This window comes from Arvicola amphibius, chromosome 2 (genome assembly GCF_903992535.2).
Source record: "Arvicola amphibius chromosome 2, mArvAmp1.2, whole genome shotgun sequence".
NCBI lineage: Eukaryota > Metazoa > Chordata > Mammalia > Rodentia > Cricetidae > Arvicola > Arvicola amphibius.
In genome coordinates this window covers 29,901,047-29,917,295 of record NC_052048.2, presented here as the reverse complement: position 1 = coordinate 29,917,295, position 16,249 = coordinate 29,901,047, and the positions used below count along the sequence as shown (strand labels likewise).

General features: G+C 51.3%; 1 protein-coding gene across 1 annotated transcript in view; it reads right to left on the bottom strand.

Moving 5' to 3' along the window:
- Ret (ret proto-oncogene) overlaps window positions 1–15,742 on the bottom strand; it is a 28,797-nt gene extending 13,055 nt beyond the window's left edge. The window contains exons 1-12 of the mRNA XM_038319278.1: window positions 15,412–15,742; window positions 13,735–14,022; window positions 12,093–12,334; window positions 11,203–11,398; window positions 10,381–10,580; window positions 8,168–8,426; window positions 7,701–7,826; window positions 7,013–7,123; window positions 6,220–6,339; window positions 5,461–5,717; window positions 1,735–1,882; window positions 137–244 (exon numbers count right to left, since the gene is read on the bottom strand). Coding sequence (XP_038175206.1) covers window positions 137–244; window positions 1,735–1,882; window positions 5,461–5,717; window positions 6,220–6,339; window positions 7,013–7,123; window positions 7,701–7,826; window positions 8,168–8,426; window positions 10,381–10,580; window positions 11,203–11,398; window positions 12,093–12,334; window positions 13,735–14,022; window positions 15,412–15,742 — 2,386 coding nt within the window. The remainder of the gene's footprint in view (window positions 1–136; window positions 245–1,734; window positions 1,883–5,460; window positions 5,718–6,219; window positions 6,340–7,012; window positions 7,124–7,700; window positions 7,827–8,167; window positions 8,427–10,380; window positions 10,581–11,202; window positions 11,399–12,092; window positions 12,335–13,734; window positions 14,023–15,411) is intronic.
- Window positions 15,743–16,249: the final 507 nt, after the last annotated feature.

Here is a 16,249-nt window from a genome sequence, read left to right as displayed (position 1 = left end):
TCTCCAGAACAGAGTGGAGCCAGACACCCAGACTTCCAGAAAGGAAAATTAAGTGGGTAAGGTATAGCAAAGGGGAGAAGGCGGCCCCAGGCCTGTCGGCGGTTGACCGCCCACCCTATCATCTGGCCAGCCTTACCGTCCTGGCTGCAGGCCCCGTACAGCTTGATGACATGGGGATGGTTGACTTGCTTCAAGAGGTTGAACTCCGACAACAGGTCTCGTAACTCACTCTGGGAGGCATTTTCTGAAACACAGCATAGAAACCTGTGTTGTCACAGGCTTGGGATCCCCGTGACCTCTCTGAGCATGACTGCCATCTCCCTCACAGACCCATGTCCTGGGTCTAATTGGAGGCTCTCAGCACCCATCTGGTTAGGGCTACAACAGCGGCTTCATATACCCCTGGGATAAGAGCCCATAGAGCTAGCATCCACAAAAGCAGGGTTTTCCCACTCAAGTCTGCACCACCACTGTCTATGTATATGGCAGCATGTCTCTTTAGCTGCCGTCTTCAGAGGAGAGAAGCCTACAGAGAACACCCTCTCCTTTTTGAGTCTTCCCAGAAGTCGTCTTGCCTATGTCCCCACACACCTGCTTGTAGAGACAGATGCTGGACAAAGGAAAGGCTCCCATACTGAGCCCACATCTCCCTTTCTACAATCTGCCCAACATCAGCTTGGAGTCCTGTGGCCCTCTCTAATGCTTGGAGCATGAGCTCAATTACTGTGAGATACTGCAGGAAGGCAGCAGAGTGAAGGCAGCGTTAGCATTTTGCAACTCCCGACACATCTGCGTTTTCCCAGTGAAGTAGAGTGCTGTGCTTCCTTTGAGGGCCTAACTGCATCTGGCACATTGTACAGATGATCAGATTTCACTGAAATCATAGGAAACACATGTCCGGAGGGCGGCCAGGGTTGGCTCTGGTTCTCACTAGGCACTTGCAATACAAGGTACACTAAGTGTCAGACATGTAACCAGGCACTCTTCCTGGTTGGCCAGCCAGTGGTACACTGTTGCCTCTGGCACTGAGACTCATCTTGGATGAAGGACAGACACAACTGGGAGATAGGGTGCCAGGACCCCTTGAGCCAGGTCTAGGGAGGCCAGGAATCTGAGGACTGAAATTGGTCCGAGTGTCTGGGGAAATAAACAGAGCTCTCTGTGCGGCAGTCCCTGACCATAGCACTGAACTCAGCTATACACCCGGTTACATTTCTTCACCACACAGCCCGGCTGCCACAGGGCCCTCAGTTCACAAGGCTGGAGACCTGACCACAGTAAAGGCTACCCACCATTCAGTGCAGCCATAGCCTCTGATCAGAATCACACCCCCCTGCTTAGGAAAGGTACGTGTATGCATCAAGAGCCAGACCCAGGGCATGACATGTCACAGGAACAGAGAAAACCCATAGGGTTGCTGAGATGAGGGATAGTCCTTACATAGAGAGAGGAATCTCTTCATTAGTACCCCAATGGCCTCTTGGACCAGAGCAATAAATGGGGTAGACTGGGGTATAATCCCTAAAACACTGGGCTGTTCCCAGACATGGTGCAGAAACTGTATGACAGCATCTTCCACCAGATCAAGGTCCTTGCCTTGCCTCTTCAGAACACTGGCTCAGTAAGTAGTGCTCAGATGGTGGCTACCGTCAAACAGTGATAGTACTCCGTGGGGGGGGGTCTCGTGCAATGAAGGTCACAGCCACCCCGCAGATGTGGCATCTACATAGGTACCTTTCAGCATTTTCACGGCCACTGTGGTGTATCCTGCCCGGCCTTTGAGACGGAAGGCTGTCGCCTTGACCACTTTCCCGAACTCTCCTTCTCCCAGGGTCTTCCCAAGAACCAAGCTCTTCCGGGGGAATTCCCACTTCGGATCCTCCTGTATCAGGGTGGAAATGGGGCCGTTAGCAGATATGGGAGAAAGAAGCGATGGGCAAAGTTGAGCAAGAAGGTGAGTCCATTAAATACTGATCCTTAGCCCTGCCCCGACAAGAGCCAGTATGCAGAGAGCTAATCACCACCTAAGCCGCAGACACCATCTCACAACTCACCCACTGAGGACACCACGGCCAGCCCCGGAGGCTGTGAGTCTCCAGGGGAAAGGCCTGGACTCAGTGGGCACCCATGGCTCAGGACACATCTCAGCCCAGAATTTCTCCACAGTGGAAACATTCAGAGCAACACCCACCTATTGGTGGAGGCTGTTCATTTGTTCCTGGCAGCTCAGACCCGAAATAATCACAAAAAAACTTTATTATTTGCAATCACCATGTGGTTGTGGCCTATAGGTAAGGTTTCATCGGGTGTTCGGAGTCTGTCTCCTGCGGTAGCTCCATAGCTTCTCACTGACTCCACCTACTTTAACCCATTTCTATTATTTTATTTTCTAGATGACTCTTATATCTCTTTTCTAGCTAGCTCTTAAAACTTAATGTAACCCATTTCCATTATTTTGTGCATTACCATGTGGCTGTGGCTTATGGCACGTCTGTCTCCTGCAAAGGCTTCATGGAATCTCACTGACTCCGCCTACTTTCTCCCAGCATTCAGTTTAGTTTTCCCACTTAGCTCTACCGAGCCCTATCACAGGCCAAAGCAGCTTCTTTATTCGTTAACCAATAAAAGCAACACCCACCCCATGTGGCTGCCTGCTAAAGAAAGACATCACTTCACTGAGCCCCTGGGGAAACTCCCACCCTGAAGTGTGAGGCAGCTGCTCCTCGCACAGCCTGTCCTAGGCACCCCCACTTTGCTACATCCCAGCTTCATCTCTGGCTGGCAGGCTGCCTTCCCAGCATTCCATTCAAGTCCTTCCCACACATGAGCATATGACCACTCTGGATTCATTCTTAGACTTTCACCAGCCATGTACAATCCTGCAGGAAGTGGTCACCCTGTGACGCTGGCACCATTTGCATGCCCATCATCTCCCATGTCCTTGAATTTAGACCTCAATTTCTATTTACAAGATGCTTTTAGGCTTCCCCAGCTACAGAGCTTCCCGAGGCTAGAGGCAGTGTTTTGACATCTACACGGCATGTGGGGAGAGCCTCCTTTTAGTACACAGTCATACATGCTAGCACGCTCCTGAGTGATCCTGGTGCTTCCTGAAGCCTCCTGAGTGCAAACACACCATAGATAGCAGCAGAGTCACAGCCCCACTGCCACGCCTCCACTACAGGGGCACACCAGAGACTATCCCAGGGATGTGAAAAACATACCAACATACTCCTTTAAAATTTTAAGAAAAATCGTTATCTTTATTGCAAGTGGCCAGGTCAGGAGCACCAGGTGGCGACTGAGTTTCGGGAGTGCGGCCCACCAGGAAGCCAGATACTGATGGGTAAATCTCAGATAGGCGAGCCCAGTACCCTCCCCCCCACCCCCCGGGCTTCATCCCAAGAATGTCTCTTGCTACTGCTGTGCCTTTGCATGTTTGCTAATGTAGCTTTCTTGCTCGGATGGGCTGGTGATCAAAGCTGATGATTAATTTCCTGTACCCATTTCTGCCCTCAGCTTCCTGATATAAAAAACTATAGATGAGTAAGTGGTGCGCCCCCCCCCCCCCGAGGATTTAAAACAGAGCTGTTTTTCATATATAAAAGTTCAGATTTGGGATTCAAGATTTTTTGTAAGATTATCTTTTGAGATAAATAATAAAAGTGATTGATCCTTTCTTTGTAACCACAAAACGCAGCCTGCTAGTAAAAGAAATGGCTGAGAGAATACCCGGCTTGCTTACACTCTGTTAATCTATAACAAGTTGGATATGAATGTATGTGGGTTATTAGGGATAATTAATTTTCACCTGTAATATGTAAAATGTTTAATCATATAAGGTATATGGAAAACATGGTTTTTCTTTTACTTGAATTCATTGTGATCATTCACTCAAAAAGTAAAATGTAAGCACATTGTAATTTTTATACTGCTTGAAAGGTTTTTTGCTGGGTTATCTAATCTGTAAGGAAAAAATTAAGAATTCACAGAAGGGATACACTGGGGATAGAGGTAAGAAAAGATGAAGGGGTAAGAAAGAGAGAGAGAGATGATAGGAAGTCCCTGAAGGTATATTTCTGTTCGTGTTTCCCTTTGGTGCCAACCCCAGAGAGTTAAGTTTCCCCCTGCTCATCAACCCCAAGAATTAAGTTTTACTCCCTAGACAGAAAAGTCAAATTGACCGATTAGTCCACAGACTCCAGGGCTCCACCCCAATTCCTGAGCTGCAAAAGGCTGGTCAACAGCAGCACCTGTTTTGTTTGCTTGTTTCTGTCTAGTCTGGCCTTGAACATGGGGTCCTCTTGCTAGGCTACGTCTGGTACAGACAGATGTTGTCTGTTTTTACCCTTGGGAACAGCAGTGCAGCCTCGCTAGGTGGCCTCACTGTGCTATCTGGGTTATGGAGACCTCTGGTGGCTTATTCCAGAAACCCGCTGTAGATCCCAGCTACTGCCAGGAGTAGGAGAGGGAAGGAAGCAGCCTCGGCACATTTAGGAAGGGCTTCTTTGAGCCCAACCGAGGGTTGGATGTCACTCATACAGGCCCTGGGGGAGGCAGGACCTCCTAGCCACCTTCACAATCTGGAATGGAAACTTCCAAGGCCCCATGGGAACTGGGGGCTCCCACAGGTGTCACATCACAGCTCCTTCCACCCAAACCTTTGGCTCACTCTGTTCATGCCCCTTGTCTCATAGCACCGTCTCCAGCTGTTCCCAGAGTACCCCTGGCTTCCAGGTCCTGGATAGATGAGGGCAGGATGCTGAAGGGGCAGGGTCTACCTGACCATGAGGGCAGAGGCCACATGTGGCAAGCCCAGAGAAGCTGTGACCAGGACTAGGAGGTTTCAAGCGTAGCACGGCTCTGAGCAGCACCCAAGGGTAGGCACCTCCATCTCAAGAGCAGCTAGAACTTTGAGCTGTGTCCTCGGGGCCTCCTCTATCCATGCCTAAGTATTGACCCTGTATACTGCTGCTGCCCTGGAGCTCAGGACCAGCACGTGTCAATATCCCAACACTCTCTGTGCCCCCACTTCTCAAGAGAGTAGCCTGTTAAAGTGCTACAGAACATGGACTTCTTCTATTGTTCCTACTCTGAGGAACACTGTTCCTACATATGGTGGGTGGTGGGTTGTGTGTGTGTGTGTGTGTGTGTGTGGACTATTGCGTCCATCCCCTGGGGCTTCAGCTCACACCTCCCCTGCTACATAGGGTCAAGTCCACACTCCCTAGGACCTCCAGACCCCACATCCTGGATCCCGGTCAGACCCATCTACATCGGTGCCTGTCACATCCTCACTAGACAGCCTGCCTTTACAAGGCCACAGGATCCCCCTGCTTCTGGCCTTATGTGGCAGGAGATACAGGCAATGCCATATCAACTACCTGTGGGTGCCCCAAGCAGTAACGAAAGGCTACATGGCCATGTATCCTCCAACACCTACCTCTCGGGGCCCCTTACCGGGATCTTGAAAGAGTCCACGGAGACCTGGTTCTCCATGGAATCCAGTGAAGGCCGTCGGGTGCCCGAGGAGGAATAGCTGATCGGGAAGCCCTGGGCTGGCCGGCAGAAGGTCATTTCCGCAGAAGCAATGGGCGGCTTGTGCGCATGCTTGTGGTAGCGGTGGATGCAGAACGTGGACAGCAGGACGGAAATGATGAAGGAGAAGAGTACAGCAGCTGTGATCACTGTGCGGCACAGCTCATCGCAGAGCGGGCCTGTGGCAGGGCACAGGGACAGGTGTCAGCAGCCCGGTAGGGACGGCACTGTGAAGGTCTGAGAGGCCACTGGCCGGGTCAGACTACAGAGGCAGTATGCCAGCCACACCAGCTGTACTGTTTTCCTGTCACAAACATCTGAATGGTCACTGAGATGGTAGGAAGGGGAGAAGAAAGGACCAAAAGCTCTCAACTGCCAGGAAGGCGTCATAGAGCCAGAGAGCAACCAAGACCCTGTCTGTACAGGGAGTCTGAGCTCGTTACTGCTTTCTTATTATCCTTCACTGGGAACTTGTGGTTAGAAGATGCTTTATAGAGATTCCAACCCCTATTTATGGTTGCACCAAAGGGCAACTGAGACCCAAAGGGAAGGAGGGAAACTCCTGGGGTCCAATGGCCTCCCCATGGTCTCTCCCCTTGGTGGACCTCACAAATGTTGCTCAGAACCCTCTTCAGAGTTTGGGGAGGACCAGGGAGCCCTGTGTGTGTGGGCGTTCCTTACCCTGGCTGTCCTCTGGCTCACAGAAGCACTTCTTCTCATCAGGGAAGCAGTAGCAGGTGCCATAGCCAGCTTTAATCCCCCGACGCTCCCCTGGCTCATGCCCCCCAACGATGCTGCCACCTGAGGACATATGCAACCTACTCAGTCTCCTGGTGCAGCTTGGCACCTTAGGAGTCCTCAGATCATGACGGCCTTCTCAGCTTGGTGTCAGTAGCTCAGGCCCAGTGAAGGCTCAGAAGCTCTTTCGCCTGGAAGGGGGGTTAACACAACATCCCCTTACAATGGCTATGGAAGTAAGGAACCAAGACTGTTTGAGAGTCATCACTGAGGTCCCAGAAGGCATCATCCAAGGCGATCCCCCAATAAAAGTAAAGATGTAGAAAACAGACCAAAGGGAAGGTGGGCCCTGAGCCAGCAGAATGGGGACTGCAGCTAGTGAGCCAGCCAAGAATAGGTAGATCAGGCTAAAGAAGCCCAGTCTTGGGGAACACAGCAACAATCATTCAAATGAGATGGTAGGAAAACTGGTTTGACACATCCTGCCTGATTGAACATACTATTACACACTTCTGTTCTTTGGTGCTGAGGAGGAGTCCGGGGCCTTACATAACTTAAGACGGTACACAGCTGTGGTGCTATACCCCAGCCTAGCTTGATGCAGCAGAGAAATGTGGCTTCAGACTGTGTGCGGGGAGGGGCTGGACTTTCCAAGCTCTCCGCCGCTAACGCCCCTGCCTCTGTCCTCCCCTGTATGCTGATGAAATGCATCACCGTGGGCCTAGCATGGGCTTACGGAGACAGTCCTGGGGACAAATGTTGCTATCCCGGCTCTCCACGGCGTCACAGTGGCCATCGGGACAGGTCCTGGTGTTGGGGGTGCAGGTAGAGAAGTTCCTGGTGATTCCTGTGATAGAGCAAACAGCAGGGTGTCATCCACACAGGCACATCCTACCATGGTCCCCTTGACTAAACCTGCCTCTCTAGGAAGACAGGACGACGAGACTGAGGACTACATATACCTCAGGTGTCAGCTGAGGAATGATGGGACAGAGGGTCCCCCAAGAGCTGAAGTGTTGGGGAGTCCCAGGACTGCAGATAGCCTTTCGTTAAAGAGACCACATAAAGGCAAAGACCACTTAAAACTGTACTGCCAGTGGGAGACTTACAGTCACAGGCAGACACACCGTTTGGCTGGGACCTTCTGGAAGATCCACTCTGTTCCCTGTATATCCCTTCCAAGCCCAGAATAAATCCAACTAAGGAACCTCAAGGTTCAGGGTGGCAAAGCCCTTATGACCCCATACCCTGCCTTCTCTGCTGACACTGGTTCGACACAAGGGGTAAGGCTCAGAAGGCAAGAATTGGGGAATCTCACTGGAGGGACTGGCAGAGCCTGTAGGAACCCCTATCAGGTGACTATCCTCACTCCCGGTGGCAGCCAGTACAGACCCCCGCCCAGCCCCGCCGGCTCCTGGGCCTACCTTTGCCATCTCCCTGACGCCATTCGCATCTGCCTGTTGGAGAGCCTAGGCCACCACACTCCTCACACTCGGGTCGTCTCTTGTTGACTGCGCATGACTTGGGACAGTCCACTTCTTCAGCAACGACTGGGAGTTGACAGGCAAGCCAAGGTCACAGGGCTGCTGTGGGCCCAGTCCCTAGACCTTACCCACCATGGACGGAGTGTAACCATAGTTCCACTGCCTCTGTAGTGAGGCTCTGTGGCTTCTGGGGTAACTACAGAGTGTCCTATGAAAGGGGTTGGGGTGCCAGGGGAAGGTACTTGTTATCCTCCTGTCTGAGGAGCAGAGAGAGGTAGGAAGGACGTAAAGGGAGACCAGCGAAGGACACACAGATGACTGATTACCCAGCGTCTTAGAGCAATGACAAACACCAGCTCTCTGCGATCGTCCACAATGCCCCACCCTCCGTGAAGCCTGACACTCACATGTCCCCTCCACTGTGACGAGCAGCGACGCCTGGGCCTGCTGGCGGGTCTGCCGGTCAGTGGCTACCACCGTGTACTGGAGCTCGGTACATTCGGGTCGCTGCAGGGCCTCTGTGTCATTTACAAATAGGGTCCCGGAGGTATCCTCAGCTGAAGTGACCACACCCAGCGCGCTGCAGTTGGTGCTGGAGGGTTGCAGCTTGTACTGGACGGAGATGCCGCTAAACTCCTGGCCATTTTCCACACAGACTTTCCCAATCTGGAGGGAGGAGGGTGGCACCAGTACCCCCCTCAGTCAGTAACTTGGAAGGTCCTTGGGTAGACCAAGTCCCAGGATGGTCCCCAAAGTAGCCTGGATGGCAGCCTTCTTCAATATACAGCCTTCTAAAGCCTCTGAAGCTCCAGGCCCACCTGCCTGGCCAACCTTCTACTTAAGACACCCACACTAGATACACCAACTCCCTAGATAGCCACACCACCAGGAAGCAGATGTGAGGGCCATAATCCCTGTCTGGGTCTCCCAACTGTTAGAGCGCTATACCCTAGCTGCATGACTGCAATGTGTCACTTGTCCCACTTGAGGTTAAGACGCCTCTTTAGGGGTTCTGGAAAGAGACCCCTTTCTGAGGATGCCTTCCTCTGGAGCCAGACACTGACCCTTTACCTCCGAGTCGCTCCAGTGAGCTATGGTGGCTAGGAGCTGCAGAAGCAGTCCTGGATGCGGGGTCCCGTCCACAGGTGCAGAGCAGGCCTAGAAGGCCAGCCTCTTGAGGCCCAAAGCAGGGACAGGTGCCTGTAGGCCACACTGACACCCTAACAAACCAGTCTTTTGGACAATTCGGTTTCTCCTACAAAGAATGTTCATTCCATCTTCTCAGATGACCCTTAAAACTATCCAAGTCACTGGCCTCAATCTGGTTTTAAAAACTATGGGGCCAGAAAGTCACAAGGACAATCAATGTCTAGGGCTTCTCAGTCTGTCAAACATAGGTGAACCTACCTCCAACTGAGGCCTCTAACTCCTCCCCAGGCCCCGAGTTTTGTCGTGCCCACTTCTGATCTGATGTTAACACCCCGAAGAATGGGCCAAGGGATAGATCTGCAGGTGGGTTCCTGTACGCTGGTGACAGGAGTCAGTGGGGTTGGGGGCTGACTCTAAGAATGGGGAAGAGCTTGGGTACAATAGGGAGCAGTCCTGAACGTACACTCTGAAGATGGATCAACCTGCTGCCATCGGTTAAGCCATGCGTACCCAGACTGCAAAGAAACCCAGAGTACACTTAAGAAAAGCCAAGTGAGCTGGGCGGTAGTGGCGCACGCCTTTAATCCCAGCACTCCGGAGGCAGAGGCAGGCGGATCTCTGTGAGTTCGAGACCAGCCTGGTCTACAAGAGCTAATTCCAGGACAGGCACTAAAGCTGCAGAGAAACCCTGTCTCAAAGAAACAAAAAAAAGAAAAGCCAAGCGAGAACACAAATGCTTATCAATGGTGGCTATGGGTGGGAGAGGAACGAACCTATTTCCTTCCCCGTTATCCTTAATGAACACCCATGGCTTGTTTTCCACTCTGCTAGCTTTTATGTATTTTAGGGGCACTCGGGATAGAACCCTGTACCTGCCAGAAAAGCTCTATACTACTAAACATGGCCCCAATCTTTTACTTCCCCATGTCAATTATTAATTTTTTGAAGACAAACACAAACATCACATTGTAATTTCTCTAGCACATAAACGTACAAAAGCAGATGTGACTCTGGCCTTTTCCCCACAGGGCACTACTGCCACCCACTGTCTGCCGCATGCTCAAATGCTCCCCAAGAAAAATCTGCTTTTGTGCTGATGGCGTCACCGGAGGCCAGTGGTTCCTCAAACCCCTTTCCTGCTGATCAGTACACCAGGAACATCTTTCCAAGAGAGCTTATGTAGGGTGACCAGGAGATGGTTTTGTATTAGTGCAAAATGCTTTAAAAGATACCAAGAAGTGAGATGAGAAAAAATGGGGGTGGGGATCGCTCCAGGAGCTAAGAAGGAACCAGGTGCCTTCTCCAGTGAAAAGGTACACACATGGGCTCAAGGTTCCACCTGGAACCTTCCATGGCTCCACCTATGCTAACTCTACACTGGCAGGCTAGGGAAGAGGTGCCATCCACCAACAACTCTGACTGCAGTCTTAGGACCCCAAATCTCATGTCATGCAGTGGGCTGTGTGCTCACCTGGGCATAACGATGTGCCCTCCTATTCACTGGGAAGGAGTAGGTGCTGGGCAGATTCAGGGTGACAGGCAGCACAGACACGTTGAAATGGAGGAAGAGGACACCTGTCCCAGGCCCCTGGAAGTCAGAGTCATTGACCAGGACCACCAGCTGTAAGACTCGGCTCTCTGAGATGGGGAGGCTCCGGTTGAGAACCAGCTCTGTAGGTGTGGACACAATGAGACACAGCCAGTTACTAGGCTTCGAGATCATGCCCTATGCCACACGCTACACTCCACTTCAACATACAACCCTGCACACACATGCTACCTTCATGTACATGACCAGATAATAAATAGGCCTGGTGGGCAGCCTTGCAATAAATTTAAAAGCTTGATATTCTACTATGTTAGATCTCTGGTGTGTACACATATTTATGTGTGTGTACACATTCACGTGTACGTGTTTCACAGACAGAAGGTACACCTGCATATGCATGGTGCATGTTAATGTCCTGTGATATGATATGCATGTAGAGTAAGTATACATTTTTGTGGGTGTAGTATGTTATGTGGGTATGGCATGTGTGAGTGATATTTAATGGTGGGTGTGTGCAGAAGTAGAATGTGTAAATGGGTTTGTGTATAGGGTGTTTGCATAGAATTTGTATACACAGAACATATATGTTTACATACAAATTGGTTGTGGCACTGGAGGGGTGTACTCTGTGGTTTTGGTATGAATGGTTGTTATGTGTGTAATGTATGCGGTTTTCATGTGTTGTGTGCTTGTGCACAGAGTGCCCTGAAGTTCTGGGAAGACATCACACCATTGGCTCCTTACTGTAATCATGCATGGTTGCCCGCACAGAGTTGTTGTTGGCCTGGGCCAAGGTCTCGTTGGGTGAGTGCTCCACCCGGAAGTTCTGCTGGGCCCAGGAGTCCCCCGAGAGCAGGGTGCTTGTATACCGTCTCACCAGCTCCCCAGACGCTGGCACCACATCTGCATCAAACACATGCAGAGTGGCCAGGACAGTGCCCTGCAGGTAGCAGAGAGTGCCGGTCAGAGCAGGTATAGCTAGAAGACCACACGACCTAGCACAGCCCAGAATTTACAAAGGCAGATGGCCAGAACTGAATGCTTTATCCCCAGGACCCCAGTAAGAGTTGTGGGCAAATCGACAGGGCCACTTGGGTCCCCCTAAGGCTGTCCCATCAGACATTCTCTCCCCACCCCAGGAAACCTGCCTGGTTCCGAGAGAAGTAACTTTCCCCCTTGCTGTTGAGCCCAGGAGCAGTCTGCAGAGTAGTATGATGCCCAGCAGGTGGAAGTAGTACATCACTTAAGCTGGTCAGAGCAACATGGGCAAGGACATTTTTCTCAGAACACCTCCTGGCTCCTGACTGCCTCAGAGGCTTTTGTGACAGGTTGCCCAGCTTCCAGCAGAAGGGAGTACCCCCTTCTTGCCAGGTCAGACAAGCCAGAATGTTCTCCTGATGCTCTCCCTGGGTCCCTTGGCCTGACTGGACACAAACTAAAGCTCCCAGGATGGGACCTTCAGAGTCCAGTTTCCTGCTGGCTATCTGGCTGGCAGTCAGCCAAACAGACAAGACAAAAAGGACACAGAGAACCACAGGACCAGATGGCTGGTGGAACATCTAAACAGATCAAGGTATAAACCACCAACAGAGACATAGGACAAGACAGACAGACAGACACAACTGTGAACCAACCTCCTTCCGTTTAAACTCCACCACGGCATTGGCAGTGTCCACGCCTCCGGCAAAGGTGGGCGCCGAGTCGTCCTCATCATACACCGTCACTGGCAAGGACACGGTCACCTTCTCTTCACGGTCACCAGCGCCCACGATGCATTCGGCCTCCAGCAAGTACTTTTCCTGAAGCTCCCGGTCCAGGGCCCAGAGTGTGCTCACTTCCAGGCTGTCAGGGTCGCAATGGAAGGGCAGGCTCTCCCCTGTCACCACGCAGAAGGGGATCTCGCATTACCACAGAGTAGGGGATGGGGCGTGGACTGCCTTCCTTACGCTTTTACCCAGAGCCGATAACGGAATGAAGAAGGACTCTGTGAGAACTCTGGCACCCTAGTGGCTGTCTGTTCCTTTGTAGCCCCAAGGGGACAACGGCACTCACTACTCCAAACGTAGGCAGCTTGAGGTGTGTGTTTACTACCTTCATTGTGGCTGGGACTCACTCACGCACACAGGTAAAACAATTGTTGACACAGGGTCAGCTCTCTTAAGGTCAGGGAGGGGGTCCCAACCTCTTTAGTGGGCTTGGGGTGGGTTCCAGGAGGGCAGAGTGCAGGCCAAGAGCCAGCTCAGGTAGTAGCTGGTTTAATTAAGAACAATGTTAGCCATTTTTTTTTTTTTTAAAAAAACCATAGACGTGGTATTTCTCATTTTAGACAATGTGAGACAACATCACAGTTCCCTGACTTGAAAACAAGCAGTGGACATCTGGGCACAATTGATATTAAAACACAGATATTTCTGCATGTGAAGTTTCCATTTCTGTTGTCTATCTCCTGGGTATGGGACATTAGTCTCTTGGGGACTTCACTTCTTTTATAGCAGACAGGATTTCGAAGGGTACAGGTCCACTTGGGCCAAAGGGCCAGCTCCCCAGCAAGGTCCACCGTGCTTGTTGACATTAGCAGAACCGATGGAACTGGGATGCACACTCCACATCTAGGTCTCTTTAAGAGCATGCCAGGACACTCCCCAATTCTCATGCCAATTCCAGCCTCATGACAGTCCATCCCCTCACTCAGAGGTCTCCCCAGTACCTCTTCTCCATAATTCCACCACCATATATAATCCTGACCCTGAACCATACCCAATGGAGAAGTCCTACTATGCCTCTCAAATGCAAGTGAAAACTTCTCATACCCTTCCCCTGCCTGCCTTGCTCCCCCATGCTCCAGGGAACAAAACCCTGAAATGGTCTCCAACTCCGTAGCTAACTGCACTCCAGCCCCAGAAGACCCCGCTTTAGCAGAGTCGGGTGCCTGAGCTGTGCATCTGGTGCTAACCCACCTTGCTAAGTGGCCTCTGCCCTGATCACACAATTGAATGTATGTTCCATCACTTCTGGTGTGTCCTCAAAACATCATGGGCTCTGCCCTCTAGAGGAATAGAGGCTACAAGCAGGCAAGATGCCAGGCCTGTTTGTTTACAGTTGAATCCCAACCTTCTACAACAATATTTGGCCCATGACAGTCACTCGTGAGGTATTGTTGGAGTATTAAACAGTGGCAAAAGATGACAGGTGGCTCACCCAAAGGTAATAGCACTATGCCTTCTGTGCAACAGGACAGAAGAATAGTGTCCCCCCCCCCCCCAGGCTGGCACTCACCTTCCAAGAGCCTGTAGGTCACACTGATGTTCGGGCAAAGGGACTGCACAGGCAAGAGCTGAAACCGGTAGAAGGTGCCAGGAGGCCTGTTCTCCCTGACGCGGAATGACAGGCCTGTCTCCGGGACGCAGAGGTCCTGGGGTTTGAGGGAGCTACACGCTGGGAAGGAGTCATTCATGAAGGAGAAGTACACACGGGCACAGCCTGGCCAATGGCATTCACCCTCTCGCTGGGTTGCGGACCCCAGAAAAACCTGGAGGAAGATTGTGAGCAAGGGGAAGCCACCATCTGTAGGGAGAAAAGAAGACAGTCTCTTTTCAGGTGAGGGATGAAGAGCAGGGTCCAGTGTTCCTACAAAAGCCCCAGCTGCTACCTCCCCACCTCTGCCGTGGGATGCTGAGGCTTTGGTCTGCCTCTCCTCATTCAGGTTTCTGTTCAGACGGTCCCTCCTGAAGGAAATGCTCCAGCCCTGGGGCTAACATTCCCTGGCCCCTTCAGGTGAGTGACCTTACAGCACAGGCTCCTGCACCAGCTACACTCCCTGGCCACTAACACCAAGGGCTTTTTCCCCAGATACATCCCAAGGACATACTTCATCAACACCTGGAGGAAGAATTTCCAATTCAGTTCTACCACTGAGGTACCACATCCTTGGTTAGTGAGGTCTAGGCCTTTGGCTGAGGCACGTGTCTCCCTGGGCCTCCACCTTACGCCTGGTTAGTGGCTACAGGGTTCTGTTCAGTTTCTTTTAGCCTATATTACACTATTACACTCCCATGAAAGTTAATGTTCTTTGAACAAACTGTCCAGATTGCTGTGTGCTTAATGCGACGTTGCTACCGTTAGGAATCCTAATTTAAGTATCTCTACACAATCGTGTGGGGGTTGCGACCCACAGGTTGAAAAGCCGTCATACAGAGCATGCTGACAGGCAACTTTCCATCTTGGGCGCCTTCCCATCTTACAATACTGGCTGTGTTCGTCAAACATGTCAGTTACTCTCCACATCCTGGGCTATGTAGCCCACTGTGTATTCACAGTAGTCTAGCCTGCCCCTTACTTGCAGTCAGGAGTGTAATGAGTGACGTCATGCCTCAGAGGAATTGCTGGGAGGAGCTACCCGGTTCATACCATCACCACATCGTGCCACACGGATTCCCCATTCTCCCCACCAGAGCTAGCATCCTATGTGGTCTTGACTGCAGGTCCAGCCTCGCTTTTTGTTGCTAAGTCTCCATCCGCTCTGCTTCCTTCCTGGACACCTCCTCCAGCCTGTTGCAGATGGGGAGACATGCTTCCCAGGAGGGACCTGGTGTTCTTCAGCAAGTTCCAGGTCACCAGCTAAATTAAACCCCTGAGGATTTTCCAGCTTCTTGGACTCTCTCTCACATACAACCTCCACACCCTTAGCAACCCACTGCAAATAGATCTGCGCCACTTAGACAGAGCCAAGTCATTTGAATGGTACTCCCAATAGCTTCAGGAGGCCCAGGAGTAATTAGTGCTCCCAAAGTCATGAGTCCCTCACTAAACTGGATACAAAGCAGCTGCCTTCACCCCACACTGTACACCCTTGCCCACAGGAGCCTTAAGGAAGCCATCCCTAGCCACAGACTGGTAGCTAAGATGAGGGCACCTTGAGGGCTAGGCAAAGGTGGAATGGGGTTATTCCCTTACTGCGAATGCTGAGCTGCTCCCAGGAACTGTGGTCCAGGCTCTGGTTGAGGTAGAGAAGGCCAGTGTCCTCATGGATGCGGATCCAGTCATTCTCGTGCAGCCGTGTGCGGTAGGCGCTATATAGATGCTGGCCAAGGCGGAAGCTGGGCACTTCTTCAGGGCTATCCCGTAGGGCATGGACGTAGAGCAGAGGTGTGCCAGCTGGCTGGTCTACATACAGCCTCTCCCAGTAGGCATCCCTTGAGAAGTAGAGGCCCAGTGGGGCTGCAGCAGACAGGAAGAGTGTGTGAGCAGCGGTGGGAGAAACGGCTTCTTCGTGGTCAAAAAGCATGAATAACTTTAAATTCTAACCTTGGCAAGAATTTCTCACCTCAAGTCCAAAGAGCATGAACACAGCTAAACATGACTGATAATTACACCATATTAAAGCAAAGATAGAAAAGTAAGGAATAGGGAGAGGGGCAAAGTACAGAACAGTCGCAAAATAATTCTCAGCTACCCCAGTGTGGTGAGCCCTGGGAATCATACATGATCCAGGAATTCAATAAGCTTCTCAGCAAATCACCTGGGTACAGAAGATGTTTCATAGATACAATACATTGCTAGACAAGCAGGGCAGATATCAGCGACCAGAAACAGAGAACACTGTAAAGTGATTATCTTTATCAGAACATGCTCTTAAATATAACCCAGCAACTCCACTGCATTTATCCAGCAGAACCTAAACCACCCATCCATCAAGTATCCTAATACTACACGGCAGAATTACTCAAGGCAACCAAGAGCTGGCAACAGAGATGCCCTTCAGTGGGGATTCCGAGAAGCAAACTGGTACATC